General features: G+C 48.3%; 1 protein-coding gene across 5 annotated transcripts in view; it reads left to right on the forward strand.

Moving 5' to 3' along the window:
• LOC129813676 (rho GTPase-activating protein 29-like) overlaps window positions 1-21279 on the forward strand; it is a 91788-nt gene that overhangs the window by 47296 nt on the left and 23213 nt on the right. For all 5 annotated transcript variants that reach the window (XR_008753185.1, XM_055866074.1, XM_055866075.1 and 2 more), the window contains 4 exons: window positions 3656-3793; window positions 4001-4173; window positions 11395-11555; window positions 19640-19771. Coding sequence is in view for 4 of the 5 variants with exons in the window: in XM_055866074.1 (XP_055722049.1) it covers window positions 3656-3793; window positions 4001-4173; window positions 11395-11555; window positions 19640-19771 (604 nt within the window). In the remaining variant the exon portion in view is untranslated. The remainder of the gene's footprint in view (window positions 1-3655; window positions 3794-4000; window positions 4174-11394; window positions 11556-19639; window positions 19772-21279) is intronic.

The following is a 21279-nucleotide window of genomic DNA, read 5'->3' on the forward strand; positions in this document are numbered from 1 at the left end:
TGTTAGTGAGTATTTCTCAAGATAATTCATCCACCTGACAGGTGTGGCATATCAAGAAGCTGATGAAACAGCATGCTAATTACATAGGTGCACCTTGTGCTGGGGACAATAAAAGGCCACTCTAAAATGTGCAGTTTTGTCACAATGGCCACAGATGTCTGAAGTTTTGAGGGAGTGTGCAATTGGCATGCGGACTGCAGGAATGTCCACTAGAGCTGTTGCCAGAGAATTTAATGTTCATTTTTCTACCATAAGCCGCTTCCAACGTCGTTTTAGTACGTCCAACCGGCCTCACAACCGCAGACCGTGTATAACCACTCCAGCTCAGGACCTCCACATCCGGCTTCTTCACCTGTGGGATCGTCTGAGACCAGAAACTCGGACAGCTGATGAAACTGTGGGTGTGCACAACCAATGTATTTCTGCACAAACTGTCAGAAACCATCTCGGAGAAGATCATCTGCGTGCTCGTCATCCTCACCAGGGTCTTGAAATGACTGCAGGTCGGCATCAAAACCCGACTTCAGTGGGCAAATGCTCACCTTTGATGGCCACTAGCAGGCTGGAGAAGTGGTTTCAACTGTACCGGGCAGATGGCAGACAGTGTATATGGCATCGTGTGGGCGAGCGGTTTGTTGATGTCAACGTTGTGAACAGAGTGCCCTGTGGTGTCGGTGGGGTTATGGTATGTGTAGGCATAAGCTACGGACAACAAACACAATTTCATTTCATCAATGGCAATTTGAATGAACAGAGATACCATGACGAGATCCTGAGGCCCATTGTCGTGCCATTCATCCGACACCATCACCTCATGTTTCAGCATGATAACACACAGCCCCGTGTCACAAGGATCTGGACACAATTCCTGGAAGCTGAAAATGTCCCAGTTCTTCCATGGCCTGCATACTCACCAGACATGTTACCCATTGAGCATGTTTGGGATGCTCTGGATCCACGTGTACAACAGTGTGTTCTAGTTCCAATATCCAGCCACTTCACACAGCCATTGAAAAGGAGTGGGACAACATTCCACAGGCCACAACCAACAGCCTGATCAACTCTATGTGAAGGAGATGTGTCACACTGCATGAGGCAAATGGTGGTCAGATACTGACTGGTTTTCATGAGGCAAATGGTGGTCAGACCAGATACTGACTGGTTTTCATGAGGTAAATGGTGGTCAGATACTGACTGGTTTTCATGAGGTAAATGGTGGTCAGATACTGACTGGTTTTCATGAGGTAAATGGTGGTCAGATACTGACTGGTTTTCATGAGGTAAATGGTGGTCAGACCAGATACTGACTGGTTTTCATGAGGTAAATGGTGGTCAGATACTGACTGGTTTCATGAGGTAAATGGTGGTCAGACCAGATACTGACTGGTTTTCATGAGGTAAATGGTGGTCAGATACTGACTTGTTTTCATGAGGTAAATGGTGGTCAGATACTGACTGGTTTTCATGAGGTAAATGGTGGTCAGATACTGACTGGTTTTCATGAGGTAAATGGTGGTCAGACCAGATACTGACTGGTTTTCATGAGGTAAATGGTGGTCAGATACTGACTGGTTTCATGAGGTAAATGGTGGTCAGACCAGATACTGACTGGTTTTCATGAGGTAAATGGTGGTCAGATACTGACTTGTTTTCATGAGGTAAATGGTGGTCAGATACTGACTGGTTTTCTGATCCACGACCCCTACTTTAAAAAAAGTATCTGTGACCAACAGATGCATATCTGTATTCCCAGTCACTTGAAATCCATAGATTAGGTCAGGGGTGTGCAAACTTTTTGGATCAAGGGCCACATCGGGATTTTGAAGTTCAACAGAGGTCTGCATTTTTTGGGGGACCAATTGTTTGTTAAAATCAATTTGCGGGGGCCTCCCGAGTGGCGCAGCGGTCCAAGGCATCACTACAGACCCGGGTTCGATCCCAGGCTGTGTCAAAGCTAGCCGTGACTGGGAGACCCATGAGGCGGCGCACAATTGGCCCATCGTCGTCCGGGTTAGTAGAGTGTTTGGCAGGCCGAGATTTCCATGTCCCATCGCACTCTAGTGACTCCTGTGGCGGGCCGGGTGTATTCACACAGACACGGTCGCACTCTAGTGACTCCTGTGGCGGGCCGGGTGCATTCACACAGACACGGTCGCACTCTAGTGACTCCTGTGGCGGGCCGGGTGCATTCACACAGACACGGTCGCACTCTAGTGACTCCTGTGGCGGGCCGGGTGCATTCACACAGACACGGTCGCACTCTAGTGACTCCTGTGGCGGGCCGGGTGCATTCACACAGACACGGTCGCACTCTAGTGACTCCTGTGGCGGGCCGGGTGCATTCACACAGACACGGTCGCACTCTAGTGACTCCTGTGGCGGGCCGGGTGTATTCACACAGACACGGTCGCACTCTAGTGACTCCTGTGGCGGGCCGGGTGCATTCACGCAGACACGGTCGCACTCTAGTGACTCCTGTGGCGGGCCGGGTGCATTCACACAGACACGGTCGCACTCTAGTGACTCCTGTGGCGGGCCGGGTGTATTCACACAGACACGGTCGCACTCTAGTGACTCCTGTGGCGGGCCGGGTGTATTCACACAGACACGGTCGCACTCTAGTGACTCCTGTGGCGGGCCGGGTGCATTCACGCAGACACGGTCGCCAGGTGTACAGTGTTTCCTCCCGACACATTGGTGCGGCTGGCTTCCGAGTTAAGCGAGCAGTGTGTCAGGAAGAAGTGCGGCTTGGTTGGGTCGTGTTTCGAAGGAGGCACGGCTCTCGACCTTCGCCTCTCCCGAGTCCGTACGGGAGTTGCAGCGATGAGACAAGACTGTAACTGTAACTACCATGAAATTGGGGAGAAACAGGGGGTAAAAAAAAGAAACATATATTAATTTCTCTTGAATTTATATAAGATTTCTTTATATGAGCTGTAAACTTTAAAATGGTTGCATTTTGCGTTTATATTTTTGACGTAGGGGATGCCATGACTCCTATAAGCACATTGGATAGGTTCATGCTGATGTATTACTGATCTCTACCCCTGTGTGGCTGATGTCTCAGGCTGAGGATGCCAGAGACCAGTACAGAGCCTGTTATTCCTCCCCTCTCTCTATCTCAGGCTGAGGATGCCAGAGACCAGTACAGAGCCTGTTATTCCTCTCCTCTCTCTCTATCTCAGGCTGAGGATGCCAGAGACCAGTACAGAGCCTGTTATTCCTCCCCTCTCTCTATCTCAGGCTGAGGATGCCAGAGACCAGTACAGAGCCTGTTATTCCTCTCCTCTCTCTCTATCTCAGGCTGAGGATGCCAGAGACCAGTACAGAGCCTGTTATTCCTCCCCTCTCTCTCTATCTCAGGCTGAGGATGCCAGAGACCAGTACAGAGCCTGTTATTCCTCCCCTCTCTCTATCTCAGGCTGAGGATGCCAGAGACCAGTACAGAGCCTGTTATTCCTCCCCTCTCTCTATCTCAGGCTGAGGATGCCAGAGACCAGTACAGAGCCTGTTATTCCTCTCCTCTCTCTATCTCAGGCTGAGGATGCCAGAGACCAGTACAGAGCTTGTTATTCCTCTCCTCTCTCTCTATCTCAGGCTGAGGATGCCAGAGACCAGTACAGAGCCTGTTATTCCTCCCCTCTCTCTATCTCAGGCTGAGGATGCCAGAGACCAGTACAGAGCGTGTGTAACTGATGCAGGAGCCAGGAGGGCAGAGCTGGCCAGCACCAAGACAGACATCCTCACTCAGATCAGAGAACTGGTGACTCAGTGTGACCTCACACTCAAAGCGGTAAGTTATAGTCCCTCAGAGTATCAGGAACCAGGCTTGACATGAGTATAGCTCCAGAGTTTATGTGACTGAATGTGGTAAAAATGGGCCTGTTTATAAGGGGGACATATAAATATTGTCCAATGTTAGTTTTTTTAAGGGGCAAAATACCGTAAATCCTATGTGAAAACATTATAACTTTCCCCCTCTCCCTCCCTCTTTCTCCAGGTGACAGTCAACTGGCTCCAGCTGCAGCAGGCCCAGACCGTGTCTCTCCCCGTCCACTACCAGGCCCTGTGTGAGAACGCTAAGATGTACGAGCCTGGACAGAGATACGCCGAGTTTGTCCGTAATCTGTCCAAAGATCAGATACACATGGAGTCCTCCTCCATTGATGAACGGTTAGTCAATTATACTCACTTACATACTTAGGCTGCGTCTCAAATGGCACTGGAGTCCCCAAAGAGCTGGCCAGTACACTAAATATACATTTGGGTGCCATTTTTGATTTTTGGGACTTACTAGCTCCTCTACGTCAAGGTTCACTGAGAGTGAATAACACAAGCATAGGGGGCATTTGGAACAACCATTTTAGAACGACAACTAAAGGTCAAAGTTTAGTTTTCAGTCGTTGTTTTGTTTTCATCAAGTCCTAATGTTTAACCAGGTGTTTCATTATAGTTTCACTTTTGTTTTTGCTCGAGACACAAACAGAATCGGAGAGAAAATGAACACAGTTTCAGTTTGACCTTGGACTGGGCCTTTCCCTCATAAACTCCCAATATCTTCCATGTCACTGTCAGTGTACAGTAGTAATGACTTCTCACAAAGAGTAACACTATGAGACAGAGAGAAAGAGAGATAGAAGGGGTGTGGGGGGTTGGGGGAGAGTGGGGGAGAGAGAGTAAGGGAGGGAGAGAGAGTAGGGAGAGTGAGTAGGGAGAGTGAGTTATGGAGAGACAGTAGGGAGGGAGAGAGAGTAGGGAGGGAGGGAGAGAGTAGGGAGAGTGAGTAAGGGAGGGAGAGAGTAGGGAGGGAGAGAGTAGGGAGAGAGAGTAAGGGAGAGAGAGCGAGTAGGTAGAGAGAGTAAGGGAGGGAGAGCGAGTAGGGAGAGTGAGTAAGGGAGGGAGAGAGAGTAGGGAGAGAGAATAAGGGAGGGAGAGAGAGTAGGGAGAGAGAGTAAGGGAGGGAGAGAGAGTAAGGGAGGGAGAGAGAGTAAGGGAGGGAGAGAGAGTAAGGGAGGGAGAGCGAGTAAGGGAGGGAGAGAGAGTAGGGAGAGAGTAAGGGAGGGAGAGAGAGTAAGGAGAGAGAGTAAGGGAGGGAGAGAGAGTAAGGGAGGGAGAGAGAGTAAGGGAGGGAGAGAGAGTAAGGGAGGGAGAGTGAGTAAGGGAGGGAGAGTGAGTAAGGGAGGGAGAGTGAGTAAGGGAGGGAGAGTGAGTAAGGGAGGGAGAGTGAGTAAGGGAGGGAGAGAGAGTAGGGAGAGAGAGAGAGTAAGGGAGGGAGAGAGAGTAAGGGAGGGAGAGAGAGTAAGGGAGGGAGAGAGAGTAGGGAGAGAGAGTAAGGGAGAGAGAGTAAGGGAGGGAGAGAGAGTAGGGAGAGAGAGTAAGGGAGAGAGAGTAAGGGAGAGAGAGTAAGGGAGGGAGAGAGAGTAAGGGAGGGAGAGAGAGTAAGGAGAGAGAGTAAGGGAGGGAGAGAGAGTAAGGGAGGGAGAGTGAGTAAGGGAGGGAGAGTGAGTAAGGGAGGGAGAGTGAGTAAGGGAGGGAGAGTGAGTAAGGGAGGGAGAGAGAGTAAGGAGAGAGAGTAAGGGAGGGAGAGAGAGTAGGGAGAGAGAGTAAGGGAGGGAGAGAGAGTAAGGAGAGAGAGTAAGGGAGGGAGAGAGAGTAAGGAGAGAGAGTAAGGGAGGGAGAGAGAGTAGGGAGAGAGAGTAGGGAGAGAGAGTAAGGGAGGGAGGGAGAGAGAGTAGGGAGAGAGAGTGAGGGAGAGAGAGTAAGGGAGAGAGAGTAAGGGAGAGAGAGTAAGGGAGGGAGAGAGAGTAAGGAGAGAGAGTAAGGAGAGAGAGTAAGGGAGGGAGAGAGAGTAAGGGAGGGAGAGAGAGTAAGGGAGGGAGAGAGAGTAAGAGAGGGAGAGCGAGTAGGGAGAGCGAGTAGGGAGAGTGAGTAAGGGAGGGAGAGAGAGTAGGGAGAGAGTTGAATTCGTGTCCTTCCTGAGGAAATAGCTGTGGAGAGCACTGAATGCAACCGAGTAGATTGAGTGTGAGATTCCTGCTCCGGCTCAGCACAAAAAAGCTCAGCGCTCTACTTGTCACGCCCTGACCTTAGTTCCTGTTTTATGTCTCTATTTTGGTTTGGTCAGGGCGTGAGTTGGGGTGGGCATTCTATGTTTTGCATTCTATGTGTTGCATTTCTTTGTTGTTTGGCCGGGGTGTGGTTCTCAATCAGAGGCATCTGTCAATCGTTGTCTCTGATTGAGAACCATACTTAGGTAGCCTTTTTCCCCACCTGTGTGTTGTGGGTAGTTGTTTTCTGTTTTGTGTGTCTGCACTCGGTCTATAAAAAAACGGTCAGATGAATGCAGATGCTACACTACAGGACACACTGATCTACAGGATAGAGCAGCCGCTTTCAAGGAGCTGGACTCTAACCCTGATGCTTATAATAAATCCCGCTATGCCCTCTGACGAACCATCAAACAGGCAAAGCGTCAATACAGGACTAAGATTGAATCATACTACACCGGCTCTGACGCTCGTCGGATGTGGCGGGCTTGCAAACTATTACGGACTACAAAGGAAAGCACAGTTGCGAGCTGCCCAGTGACACGAGCCTACCAGACGATCTAAATGACTAATATGCTCACTTCAAGGCAAGCAACACTGAAGCATGCATGAGAGCACCTGCTGTTCCGAACGACTGTGTGATCCCACTCTCCGTAGCCAATGTGAGTAAGACCTTTAAACTGGTCAACATTCACAAGGCCGCAGGGCCAGATGGATTACCAGGACGTGTACTCCGAGCATGCGCTGACCAACTGGCAAGTGTCTTCACTGACATGTTCAACCTGTCCCTGACCGAGTCTGTAATACCAACATGTTTCAAGCAGACCACCATGGCCCCTGGGCCCAAAAACACCAAGGTAACCTGTTTAAATGATTACCGCCCCGTAGCACTCACGTCTGTAGCCATGAAGTGCTTTGAAACGCTGGTCATGGCTCACATCAACACCATCATCCCAGAAACCCAAGACCCACTCCATTTCACATACTGCCCCAACAGATCCAGAGATGACACAATCTCTATTGCACTCCACACTGCCCTTTCCCACCTGGACAAAAGGAACCCCTATGTGAGAATGCTATTCATTGACTACAGCTCATGGTTCAACACCATAGTGCCCTCTAAGCTCATCACTAAGGTAAGGACCCTGGGACTAAACACCTCCATCTGCAACTGGATCCTGGACTTCCTGACGGGCCAGCCCCCAGGTGGTAAGGGTAGGCAACAGCACATCTGCCACGCTGATCCTCAACACGGGGACCCCTCAGGGGTGCATGCTTAGTCCCCTCCTGTACTCCCTGTTCACCCATGACTGCATGGCCAAGCACAAGTGTGCTACCAGGATAACAACATCTCCCTCAACGTGATCAAGACAAAGGAGATGATCGTGGACTACAGGAAAAGGATGGCCGAGCACTCCCCCATTCTCATTGACGGTGCTGTAGTGTAGCAGTTTGAGAGTCCACATCGTCAACGAACTATCATGGTCCAAAAACACCAAGACAGTCGTGAAAAGGGCAGGACAACGCCTATTGCCCTTCAGGAGATTGAAAAGATTTGGCGTCAGATTTGGCTTCAGATCCTCAAAAAGTTCTACAGCTGTATATGTTGCCAGCAGCAACAAGGGGATGAGGACTTCCCTGTTGTATATGTTGGGGGGGAAGGGGGGAGGGGGGGTCAATGCAAATAGTCCAGGTAGCCGTTTGATTAGCTGTTCAGTCTTGAGTCTTATGGCATTGGGGGTAGAAGCTGTTAAGACGGCTTTTCGACATTGCCATGGCACTTCTGTACCGCTTGCTGTGCGGTAGCAACGAGATCAGTCTCTTTGGCAATTTTTAGGGCCTTCCTCTGACACCACCTGGTATAGAGATTCTGGATGGCAGGGAGCTCGGCCCCAGTGATGTACTGAGCCGTACGCACTATCCTCTGTAGTGGCTTGCGGTCGGAGGCCGAGCAGTTGCCATGCCTCAGTAGGATTGAATAAGGGGAAGTCCTCAGTAAGGTTGAAATGGGAAGTCCTCAGTAGGGTTGAATAAGAGGAAGTCCTCAGTAGGGTTGAAATGGGAAGTCCTCAGTAGGGTTGAAAAGGGGAAGTCCTCAGTAGGGTTGAATAAGGGGAAGTCCTCAGTAGGGTTGAATAAGGGGAAGTCCTCAGTAGGGTTGAATAAGGGGAAGTCCTCAGTAGGGTTGAAATGGGAAGTCCTCAGTAGGGTTGAAATGGGACGGCCTCATTAGGGTTGAAATGGGAAGTCCTCAGTAGGTTGACTAAGGGGAAGTCCTCAGTAGGGTTGAAATGGGAAGTCCTCAGTAGGGTTGAATAAGGGGAAGTCCTCAGTAGGGTTGAATAATGGGAAGTCCTCGGTAGGGTTGAATAATGGGAAGTCCTCAGTAGGGTTGAATAAGGGGAAGTCCTCAGTAGGGTTGAATAAGGGGAAGTCCTCAGTAGGGTTGAATAAGGGGAAGTCCTCAGTTGGGTTGAATAAGGGGAAGTCCTCAGTAGGGTTGAATAAGGGGAAGTCCTCAGTTGGTTTGAATAAGGGGAAGTCCTCAGTAGAGTTGAATAAGGGGAAGTCCTCAGTTGGTTTGAATAAGGGGAAGTCCTCAGTAGGGTTGAATAAGGGGAAGTCCTCAGTAGGGTTGAAATGGGTTGTCGTCGGTAGTTTGAATTGGGAAGTCCTCAGTTGGGTTGAATAAGGGGAAGTCCTCAGTAGGGTTGAATAAGGGGAAGTCCTCAGTTGGTTTGAATAAGGGGAAGTCCTCAGTAGAGTTGAATAAGGGGAAGTCTTCAGTTGGTTTGAATAGGGGGAAGTCCTCAGTAGGGTTGAATAAGGGGAAGTCCTCAGTAGGGTTGAAATGGGTTGTCGTCGGTAGTTTGAATTGGGAAGTCCTCAGTTGGGTTGAATAAGGGGAAGTCCTCAGTTGGCTTGAATAAGTGGAACCGGGTTACCGAGATTTCTTGCCCAAACCCACTCCCTTTTCCTGGATTAAATAACTGTGAGAAACCTGTAAATTATAATACATTATTTCTAATGAACAGCATGACGTGAAACGTGGGTGAGGACAGACAGGACATCTCAGGATGGGGACAGACAGGACATCTCAGGATGGGGACAGACAGGACATCTCAGGGTGGGGACAGACGGGACATCTCAGGGTGGGGACAGACGGGACATCTCAGGGTGGGGACAGACAGGACATCTCAGGGTGGGGACAGACAGGGCATCTCAGAGTGGGGACAGACAGGACATCTCAGGGTGGGGACAGACAGGGCATCTCAGGGTGGGGACAGACAGGACATCTCAGGGTGGGGACAGACAGGACATCTCAGGGTGGGGACAGACAGGGCATCTCAGGGTGGGGACAGACAGTCCATCTCAGGGTGGGGACAGACAGGACATCTCAGGGTGGGGACAGACAGGACATCTCAGGGTGGGGACAGACAGGACATCTCAGGGTGGGGAGCAGTTAAAAATACATACATCCTCTCATCATGGGAACTGTTTTCTTGTGATAGCCTCTATGCTACATTAATATAAGGACCCGAATACGCGTGTAATTTACAGTCTGAATACTTATGTAAATAAGGTCTTTTTCTTCTTCTTTTTACCCCTTTTTTCGTCAATTGGTAGTTACAGTCTTGTCCCATCCCTGCAACTCCCGTACGGACTCGGGAGAGGCGACAGTTGAGAGCCATGCGTCCTCTGAAACACGGCCCTGCCAAGCCACACTGCTTTTTTTACACACTGCTCGCTTAACCAGGAATCCAGCCACACAAAGGAAAGGAGGAAGGAAGGAAACACCTGCCACAGGGGTCTCTAGAGCGCGATGAGACAAGAACATTCCTTTCCCTAACCCGGATGACACTGGGCCAATTGTGTACCGGTCGCGGCCCGGCTGCGACACGACCTGGGATCGAACCCGGGTTTAAAGGGGAGCTTATAGCACTGCGATGCCAGTGCCTTAGACCGCGGCACCACTCGGGAGGCCCTGGGATCGAACCCCAGGCTGTAGTGACGCTGCGATGCCAGTGCCTTAGACCGCGGCACCACTCGGGAGGCCCTGGGATCGAACCCCAGGCTGTAGTGACGCTGCGATGCCAGTGCCTTAGACGGCGGCACCACTCGGGAGGCCCTGGGATCGAACCCCAGGCTGTAGTGACGCTGCGATGCAGTGCCTTAGACCGCGGCACCACTCGGGAGGCCCTGGGATCGAACCCCAGGCTGTAGTGACGCTGCGATGCAGTGCCTTAGACTGCGGCACCACTCGGGAGGCCCTGGGATCGAACCCCAGGCTGTAGTGACGCTGCAATGCAGTGCCTTAGACCGCGGCACCACTCGGGAGGCCCTGGGATCGAACCCCAGGCTGTAGTGACGCTGCGATGCCAGTGCCTTAGACGGCGGCACCACTCGGGAGGCCCTGGGATCGAACCCCAGGCTGTAGTGACGCTGCGATGCCAGTGCCTTAGACGGCGGCACCACTCGGGAGGCCCTGGGATCGAACCCCAGTGCCTTAGACCGTGGCACCACTCGGGAGGCCCTGTAAATTATGTATTACTCTTTTATTTTTAATACATTTGCAAAAATGTCTAAAAAACCTGTTATCGCTTTGTCATTATGGAGTATTGTGATGTCATTATGGGGTATTGTGATGTCATTATGGGGTATTGTGATGTCATTATGGGGTATTGTGATGTCATTATGGAGTATTGTGATGTCATTATGGGGTATTGTGATGTCAATATGGGGTAATGTTTGTAGATTGATGAGGGGAAAAGGTTATGTAATCCATTTTAGAATAAGGCTGTAACATAACAACATGTGGAAAAAGTCAAGGGGTCTGAATAATTTTCGAATGCCCTGTATAAGCCAGGATAGTCCTCATCCTGTTGTTGTTGCTGCTGTGAGGCCTGTGGGCGTCCTAGGGCAAAAGAGTCTCACTTTTCCACAGAGGGGTCAAACTGTTCGGACGCGACAGACAGAAGTTGTCAGATTGGCTGTATCGAGTCCCAAGGGTTCGTAGAGCAAAACGGAGAACAACATCGTGTTGGTGAGAGTCTCTTGTAGGTCAAACCATTTGAACGCGACCCGGCGATTTTGTGAGAAGACAGATTTGGTCTGACTAACATCTTTCACCGCAGATGCTAAAGTGTGACATAGGCGTATGTGGTGGATAGAGAGGCATTCAATGCTAAAAAAACAAAAAAACAGATACCTTAAACTGACAGATGTTTATGGGGATTTTATTTATTATGCTCATTTGATATCAGTGGGGGCGCGGCCATCGACCTTGGGTGGGTTAAACTTGCCCCTCCAAGTTAATATTCAACAGTCTGTCTGCCTTCCCCTCCAGGTTTCCTGTGTTCAACAAGCGTTCAACGGGCAGCACCAGTTCCCATAGTAACCTGTCCCAGGTGTCCGTCATCTCCGGTGACGTCCTGAGTGGGGACGAGGTGGATAGTCCTCTGGGGTCACGACCTGGGAAAAGGTCCAACAGCGCCACGGACATACAAGGTACAGAGACACAGGCAGACAATAGTAGCAAACAATACCACTACCCAACACAAGGTACAGTACCTCTGCCCAACACAATACAAGGTACAGTACCTCTACCCAACACAAGGTACAGTACCTCTACCCAACACAAGGTACAGTACCTCTACCCAACACAAGGTACAGTACCTCTACCCAACACAATACAAGGTACAGTACCTCTACCCAACACAATACAAGATACAGTACCTCTACCCAACACAATACAAGGTACAGTACCACTACCCAACACAATACAAGGTACAGTACCTCTACTCAACACAAGGTACAGTACCTCTACGCAACACAATACAAGGTACAGTACCTCTACCCAACACAATACAAGATACAGTACCTCTACCCAACACAATACAAGATACAGTACCTCTACCCAACACAATACAAGATACAGTACCTCTACCCAACACAAGGTACAGTACCACTACCCAACACAATACAAGATACAGTACCTCTACCCAACACAATACAAGATACAGTACCTCTACCCAACACAATACAAGATACAGTACCTCTACCCAACACAATACAAGATACAGTACCTCTACCCAACACAAGATACAGTACCACTACCCAACACAAGATACAGTACCTCTACCCAACACAATACAAGATACAGTACCTCTACCCAACACAAGGTACAGTACCACTACCCAACACAAGGTACAGTACCTCTACCCAACACAATACAAGGTACAGTACCTCTACCCAACACAATACAAGGTACAGTACCTCTACCCAACACAATACAAGATACAGTACCTCTACCCAACACAATACAAGGTACAGTACCACTACCCAACACAATACAAGGTACAGTACCTCTACCCAACACAAGGTACAGTACCTCTACCCAACACAATACAAGGTACAGTACCTCTACCCAACACAACACAAGGTACAGTACCTCTACCCAACACAAGGTACAGTACCTCTACCCAACACAAGATACAGTACCTCTACCCAACACAATACAAGATACAGTACCTCTACCCAACACAATACAAGATACAGTACCTCTACCCAACACAAGGTACAGTACCTCTACCCAACACAAGGTACAGTACCTCTACCCAACACAAGATACAGTACCTCTACCCAACACAAGATACAGTACCTCTACCCAACACAAGATACAGTACCTCTACCCAACACAAGATACAGTACCTCTACCCAACACAAGGTACAGTACCTCTACCCAACACAAGGTACAGTACCTCTACCCAACACAAGATACAGTACCTCTACCCAACACAAGGTACAGTACCTCTACCCAACACAAGGTACAGTACCTCTACCCAACACAAGATACAGTACCACTACCCAACACAAGGTACAGTACCTCTACCCAACACAATACAAGGTACAGTACCTCTACCCAACACAAGATACAGTACCACTACCCAACACAAGGTACAGTACCTCTATCCAACACAATACAAGGTACAGTACCTCTACCCAACACAATACAAGGTACAGTACCTCTACCCAACACAATACAAGATACAGTACCTCTACCCAACACAATACAAGGTACAGTACCACTACCCAACACAATACAAGGTACAGTACCTCTACCCAACACAATACAAGATACAGTACCTCTACCCAACACAATACAAGGTACAGTACCTCTACCCAACACAAGGTACAGTACCTCTACCCAACACAATACAAGGTACAGTACCACTACCCAACACAATACAAGATACAGTACCTCTACCCAACACAAGGTACAGTACCTCTACCCAACCCAACACAAGGTACAGTACCTCTACCCAACCCAACACAAGGTACAGTACCTCTACCCAACACAATACAAGGTACAGTACCTCTACCCAACACAATACAAGGTACAGTACCTCTACCCAACACAATACAAGATACAGTACCTCTACCCAACACAAGGTACAGTACCACTACCCAACACAATACAAGGTACAGTGCCTCTACCCACCACAACACAAGGTACAGTACCTCTACCCAACACAATACAAGATATAGTACCTCTACCCAACACAAGGTACAGTACCTCTACCCAACACAAGGTACAGTACCTCTACCCAACACAATACAAGGTGCAGTACCTCTACCCAACACAATACAAGGTACAGTACCTCTACCCAACACAATACAAGGTACAGTACCTCTACCCGACACAATACAAGGTACAGTACCTCTACCCAACACAATACAAGGTACAGTACCTCTACCCAACACAATACAAGGTACAGTACCTCTACCCAACACAATACAAGTTACAGTACCTCTACCCAACACAACACAAGGTACAGTACCTCTACCCAACACAAGGTACAGTACCTCTACCCAACACAAGGTACAGTACCTCTACCCAACACAATACAAGATACAGTACCTCTACCCAACACAATACAAGATACAGTACCTCTACCCAACACAAGGTACAGTACCTCTACCCAACACAAGGTACAGTACCTCTACCCAACACAAGGTACAGTACCTCTACTCAACACAAGGTACAGTACCTCTACCCAACACAATACAAGGTACAGTACCTCTACCCAACACAATACAAGGTACAGTACCTCTACCCAACACAATACAAGGCACAGTACCTCTACCCAACACAAGGTACAGTACCACTACCCAATACAAGGTACAGTACCTCTACCCAACACAAGATACAGTACCTCTACCCAACACAATATACAGTACCTCTACCCAACACAAGGTACAGTACCTCTACCCAACACAAGGTACAGTACCTCTACCCAACACAATACAAGATACAGTACCTCTACCCAACACAATACAAGATACAGTACCTCTACCCAACACAAGGTACAGTACCTCTACCCAACACAATACAAGGTACAGTACCTCTACCCAACACAAGGTACAGTACCTCTACCCAACACAAGGTACAGTACCTCTACCCAACACAAGGTACAGTACCTCTACTCAACACAAGGTACAGTACCTCTACCCAACACAATACAAGGTACAGTACCTCTACCCAACACAATACAAGGTACAGTACCTCTACCCAACACAATACAAGGTACAGTACCTCTACCCAACACAAGGTACAGTACCACTACCCAATACAAGGTACAGTACCTCTACCCAACACAAGATACAGTACCTCTACCCAACACAATATACAGTACCTCTACCCAACACAAGGTACAGTACCTCTACCCAACACAAGATACAGTACCTCTACCCAACACAAGATACAGTACCTCTACCCAACACAAGGTACAGTACCTCAACCCAACACAAGGTACAGTACCTCTACCCAACACAAGATACAGTACCTCTACCCAACACAAGGTACAGTACCTCTACCCAACACAAGGTACAGTACCTCTACCCAACACAAGGTACAGTACCTCTACCCAACACAAGATACAGTACCACTACCCAATACAAGATACAGTACCTCTACCCAACACAAGATACAGTACCTCTACCCAACACAAGATACAGTACCTCTACCCAACACAAGGTACAGTACCTCTACCCAACACAAGGTACAGTACCTCTACCCAACACAATACAAGGTACAGTACCTCTACCCAACACAAGGTACAGTACCTCTACCCAACACAAGGTACAGTACCTCTACCCAACACAAGGTACAGTACCTCTACTCAACACAAGGTACAGTACCTCTACCCAACACAATACAAGGTACAGTACCTCTACCCAACACAATACAAGGTACAGTACCTCTACCCAACACAATACAAGGTACAGTACCTCTACCCAACACAAGGTACAGTACCACTACCCAATACAAGGTACAGTACCTCTACCCAACACAAGATACAGTACCTCTACCCAACACAATATACAGTACCTCTACCCAACACAAGGTACAGTACCTATACCCAACACAAGGTACAGTACCTCTACCCAACACAATACAAGATACAGTACCTCTACCCAACACAAGGTACAGTACCTCTACCCAACACAAGGTACAGTACCTCTACCCAACACAAGGTACAGTACCTCTACTCAACACAAGGTACAGTACCTCTACCCAACACAATACAAGGTACAGTACCTCTACCCAACACAATACAAGGTACAGTACCTCTACCCAACACAATACAAGGTACAGTACCTCTACCCAACACAAGGTACAGTACCACTACCCAATACAAGGTACAGTACCTCTACCCAACACAAGATACAGTACCTCTACCCAACACAATATACAGTACCTCTACCCAACACAAGGTACAGTACCTCTACCCAACACAAGATACAGTACCTCTACCCAACACAAGATACAGTACCTCTACCCAACACAAGGTACAGTACCTCTACCCAACACAAGATACAGTACCTCTACCCAACACAAGGTACAGTACCTCTACCCAACACAAGGTACAGTACCTCTACCCAACACAAGGTACAGTACCTCTACCCAACACAAGATACAGTACCACTACCCAATACAAGATACAGTACCTCTACCCAACACAAGATACATTACCTCTACCCAACACAAGATACAGTACCTCTACCCAACACAAGGTACAGTACCTCTACCCAACACAATACAAGGTACAGTACCTCTACCCAACACAAGGTACAGTACCTCTACCCAACACAAGGTACAGTACCTCTACCCAACACAAGGTACAGTACCTCTACCCAACACAAGGTACAGTACCTCTACTCAACACAAGGTACAGTACCTCTACCCAACACAATACAAGGTACAGTACCTCTACCCAACACAATACAAGGTACAGTACCTCTACCCAACACAATACAAGGTACAGTACCTCTACCCAACACAAGGTACAGTACCACTACCCAATACAAGGTACAGTACCTCTACCCAACACAAGATACAGTACCTCTACCCAACACAATATACAGTACCTCTACCCAACACAAGGTACAGTACCTCTACCCAACACAAGGTACAGTACCTCTACCCAACACAAGGTACAGTACCTCTACCCAACACAAGATACAGTACCTCTACCCAACACAAGATACAGTACCTCTACCTAACACAAGATACAGTACTGTAGCCAGACAGTCGATATAAGCCAGTTGAAATACTGTAGCCAGCCAGTTGATATACTGTAGTCCGCCAGTTGATATACTGTAGCCAGCCAGTTGATATACTGTAGCCAGCCAGTTGATATACTGTATCCAGCCAGTAGGTATACTGTAGCCAGCCAGTAGGTATACTGTAGCCAGACAGTAGGTATACTGTAGTCAGCCAGTTGATATACTGTAGCCAGCCAGTATATATACTCTAGCCAGTCAGTTGATATACTGTAGCCAGCCAGTTGGTATACTGTAGCCAGCCAGTTGATATACTGTAGCCAGCCAGTTGATATACTGTATCCAGCCAGTAGGTATACTGTAGCCAGCCAGTAGGTATACTGTAGCCAGCCAGTAGGTATACTGTAGCCAGACAGTAGGTATACTGTAGCCAGCCAGTAGATATACTGTAGCCAGCCAGTAGGTATACTGTAGCCAGCCAGTAGGTATACTGTAGCCAGCCAGTAGGTATACTGTAGCCAGACAGTAGGTATACTGTAGCCAGCCAGTTGATATACTGTACCCAGCCAGTTGATATACTGTAGCCAGCCAGTAGGTATACTGTAGCCAGCCAGTAGGTATACTGTAGCCAGCCAGTAGGTATACTGTATCCAGCCAGTAGGTATACTGTAGTCAGACAGCTGGTATACTGTAGCCAGCCAGTTGGTATACTGTAGCCAGACAGTAGGTATACTGTAGCCAGCCAGTAGGTATACTGTAGCCAGCCAGTTGGTATACTGTAGCCAGCCAGTAGGTATACTGTATCCAGCCAGTAGGTATACTGTAGCCAGCCAGTAGGTATACTGTAGCCAGCCAGTAGGTATACTGTAGTCAGACAGTTGGTATACTGTAGCCAGCCAGTTGGTATACTGTAGCCAGACAGTAGGTATACTGTAGCCAGCCAGTAGGTATACTGTAGCCAGCCAGTAGGTATACTGTAGCCAGCCAGTAGGTATACTGTAGCCAGCCAGTAGGTATACTGTAGCCAGTCAGTTGGTATACTGTAGCCAGCCAGTAGGTATACTGTAGCCAGCCAGTTGGTATACTGTAGCCAGCCAGTTGATATACTGTTGCCAGCCAGTTGGTATACTGTAGCCAGCCAGTAGGTATACTGTAGCCAGCCAGTTGATATACTGTATCCAGCCAGTAGGTATACTGTAGCCAGCCAGTTGATATACTGTAGCCAGCCAGTAGGTATACTGTAGCCAGACAGTTGATATACTGTATCCAGCCAGTTGATATACTGTAGCCAGCCAGTTGATATACTGTAGCCAGCCAGTAGGTATACTGTAGCCAGCCAGTAGGTATACTGTAGCCAGCCAGTAGGTATACTGTAGCCAGACAGTTGATATACTGTATCCAGCCAGTAGGTATACTGTAGCCAGCCAGTTGGTATACTGTAGCCAGCCAGTAGGTATACTGTATTCAGCCAGTAGGTATACTGTAGCCAGCCAGTAGGTATACTGTATCCAGCCAGTTGGTATACTGTAGCCAGCCAGTTGATATACTGTAGTCCGCCAGTTGATATACTGTAGCCAGCCAGTTGATATACTGTAGCCAGCCAGTTGATATACTGTAGTCCGCCAGTTGATATACTGTATCCAGCCAGTAGGTATACTGTAGCCAGCCAGTTGATATACTGTAGCCAGCCAGTAGGTATACTGTAGCCAGACAGTTGGTATACTGTAGCCAGCCAGTTGATATACTGTATCCAGCCAGTTGGTATACTGTAGCCAGCCAGTTGGTATACTGTAGCCAGCCAGTTGGTATACTGTAGCCAGCCAGTTGGTATACTGTAGCCAGACAGTAGATATACTGTAGCCAGACAGTTGGTATACTATAGTCAGCCAGTTGGTATACTGTAGCCAGCCAGTAGGTATACTGTAGCCGGTCAGTTGGTATACTGTAGCCGGCCAGTAGGTATACTGTAGCCAGCCAGTTGGTATACTGTAGCCAGCCAGTTGATATACTGTAGTCCGCCAGTTGATATACTGTAGCCAGCCAGTTGGTATACTGTAGTCCGCCAGTTGATATACTGTAGCCAGCCAGTTGATATACTGTAGCCAGCCAGTTGATATACTGTAGTCCGCCAGTTGATATACTGTATCCAGCCAGTAGGTATACTGTAGCCAGCCAGTTGATATACTGTAGCCAGCCAGTAGGTATACTGTAGCCAGACAGTTGGTATACTGTAGCCAGCCAGTTGATATACTGTATCCAGCCAGTTGGTATACTGTAGCCAGCCAGTTGGTATACTGTAGCCAGCCAGTTGGTATACTGTAGCCAGCCAGTTGGTATACTGTAGCCAGACAGTTGGTATACTGTAGCCAGACAGTAGATATACTGTATCCAGCCAGTTGGTATACTATAGTCAGCCAGTTGGTATACTGTAGCCAGCCAGTAGGTATACTGTAGCCAGCCAGTAGATATACTGTAGCCAGCCAATAGGTATACTGTAGCCAGACAGTAGGTAAACTGTATCCAGCCAGTAGGTATACTGTAGCCAGCCAGTTGGCCAGGAGCAGGTCAGGTGAGGATAGGGCGATTATAACATATGTTTTTCTCTCTGCTTGTTTGGAAGCGCCTAGTTAGCGCCCTGTTCGTCTACACCTGTTGTTTACAAAGCATGTGACAAGTAAGATTAGGGCGTAAACTGGCCATGACTCGCTTGGCCAAATCCAAATGAACCCGTACACACAAGAAGTGTTATGATACACAGGGTTCTCGCCAGGATGTTTTAACAAGGAGGTGCTGCTGACTGGCTGGGGAGGGGGCATTTCCTGTAATCTAAAGCAAAACATTATATTTGTTTTAAGTGTCTCAGCGCATCTCTTACATTCTCTGGGGAGAACCCTGACATAAAATATTTGTGTCTTAGAGAACCTGATGGCCTATTACCATATTGCTAATACCTATCTCTCTCTTTTTCTTCCTCTCCTCTCGCTTCTATCTTTCCTCCCCTCTCGTCTCTGTTCTCTCTCCTCCAGGTCTGAGAGGGGGACCGGGCCCATTGAGAGCCTGGGCATCAGGTATCCAGGACAGGGGGATGTGTAGTGACTCAGAGAGTGCTGGAGGCAGCAGTGAGTCCCAGTCCATGGACTCCCCCACAGCGAGCCCAGGTAATAACATGAACCAACACAACGCAACACCAGCCAAGGGAACATGACACAGCCCATCACTGGCCTTATCAGTAGGGCCCAAGAGTTTCTGCTGACCATGTGACCTCACTAGGAAAAACTCCAGGCCCTATTCATAGGTAGTGCTGAGTTTTGGCACCAAAATACAGTGTATATATAAATATCAAATATAGAAGTGCAAGGTGGCGCCGACAGAGATCATCGCTGAGTTTCGAGTCCTTAGGAAACTATGCAGTATTTTTTATTTTTTATGTATTATTTCTTACATTGTTACCCCCAGAAAATCTTAAGTCTTATTACACACAGCTGGTAAGAACTGTTGGATATAAGAGCGACGTCAATTTACCAACATTACGACCAGGAATACGACTTTCCCGAAGCGGATCCTCTGTTCAGACCACCACCCAGGACAATGGATCTAATCCCAGAAGACGACCCAAAACAACGGCGCCGCAGAAGGGGCAGACGGAGCGACCTTCTGGTCAGGCTCCATAGACGGGCACATCGCCCAACGCTCCCCAGTAAACTACTCGCCAATGTCCAGTCCCTTGACAACAAGGTAGACGAAATTCGAGCAACGGTTGCCTTTCAGAGAGACATCAGAGATTGTAACATCCTTTGTTTCGCAGAAATATGGCTCTCTCATATGTTGTCAGACATATGTTGTCAGAATCGGTTCAGCCACCGGGCTTCTCCATGCATCACGCCGACAGAGATAACACCTCTCTGGGAAGAGGAAGGGCGGGGGTGTATGCTTCATGATTAACGACTCATGGTGTTATCATAACAACACACAGGAACTCAAATCCTTCTGCTCACCCGACCTAGAATTCCTTACAATCAAATGCAGACCATATTACCTTCCAAGAGAATTCTTGTCAGTTATCACAGATGTGTACATTCCCCCTCAAGCAGACACCACTGCCGGGCCTCAGGGAACTTCACTGGACTCTATGTAAACTGGAAACCATATATCCTGAGGCTGCGTTTATTGTAGCTGGGGATTTTAACAAAGCAAATTTAAGGCTACCTAAATTCTATCAGCATATTGATTGTAGTACTCGCGGGGGGTAAAACACTCAACCTCTGCTACTCTGCCTTCCGCGATGCATCCAAAGCCCTCCCCCGCCCTCCCTTCGGCCAATCCGACCACTACGCCATCTTGCTCCTACTGCTTTATAGGCAGAAACTCAAACAGGATGTACCAGTGACTAGAACCATTCAGCGCTGGTCTGACCAATCAAAATCCACGCTTCAAGATTGTTTTGATCACGCGGACTGGGATATGTTCCAGTCAGTCTCAGAGAACAACATCGACCTATACGCTGACTCGGTGAGTGAGTTTATAAGGAAGTGCATTGGAGATGTTGTTCCCACTGTGACTATTATAACCTACCCCTAACCAGAAACCGTAGATGGATGGCGGCATTCGTACAAAACTGAAAGCACGAACCACTGCATTTAACCATGGAAAGAGGTCTGGGAATATG

Source organism: Salvelinus fontinalis, chromosome 17, assembly GCF_029448725.1.
Source record: "Salvelinus fontinalis isolate EN_2023a chromosome 17, ASM2944872v1, whole genome shotgun sequence".
In the NCBI taxonomy this organism is placed as follows: Eukaryota; Metazoa; Chordata; class Actinopteri; order Salmoniformes; family Salmonidae; genus Salvelinus; species Salvelinus fontinalis.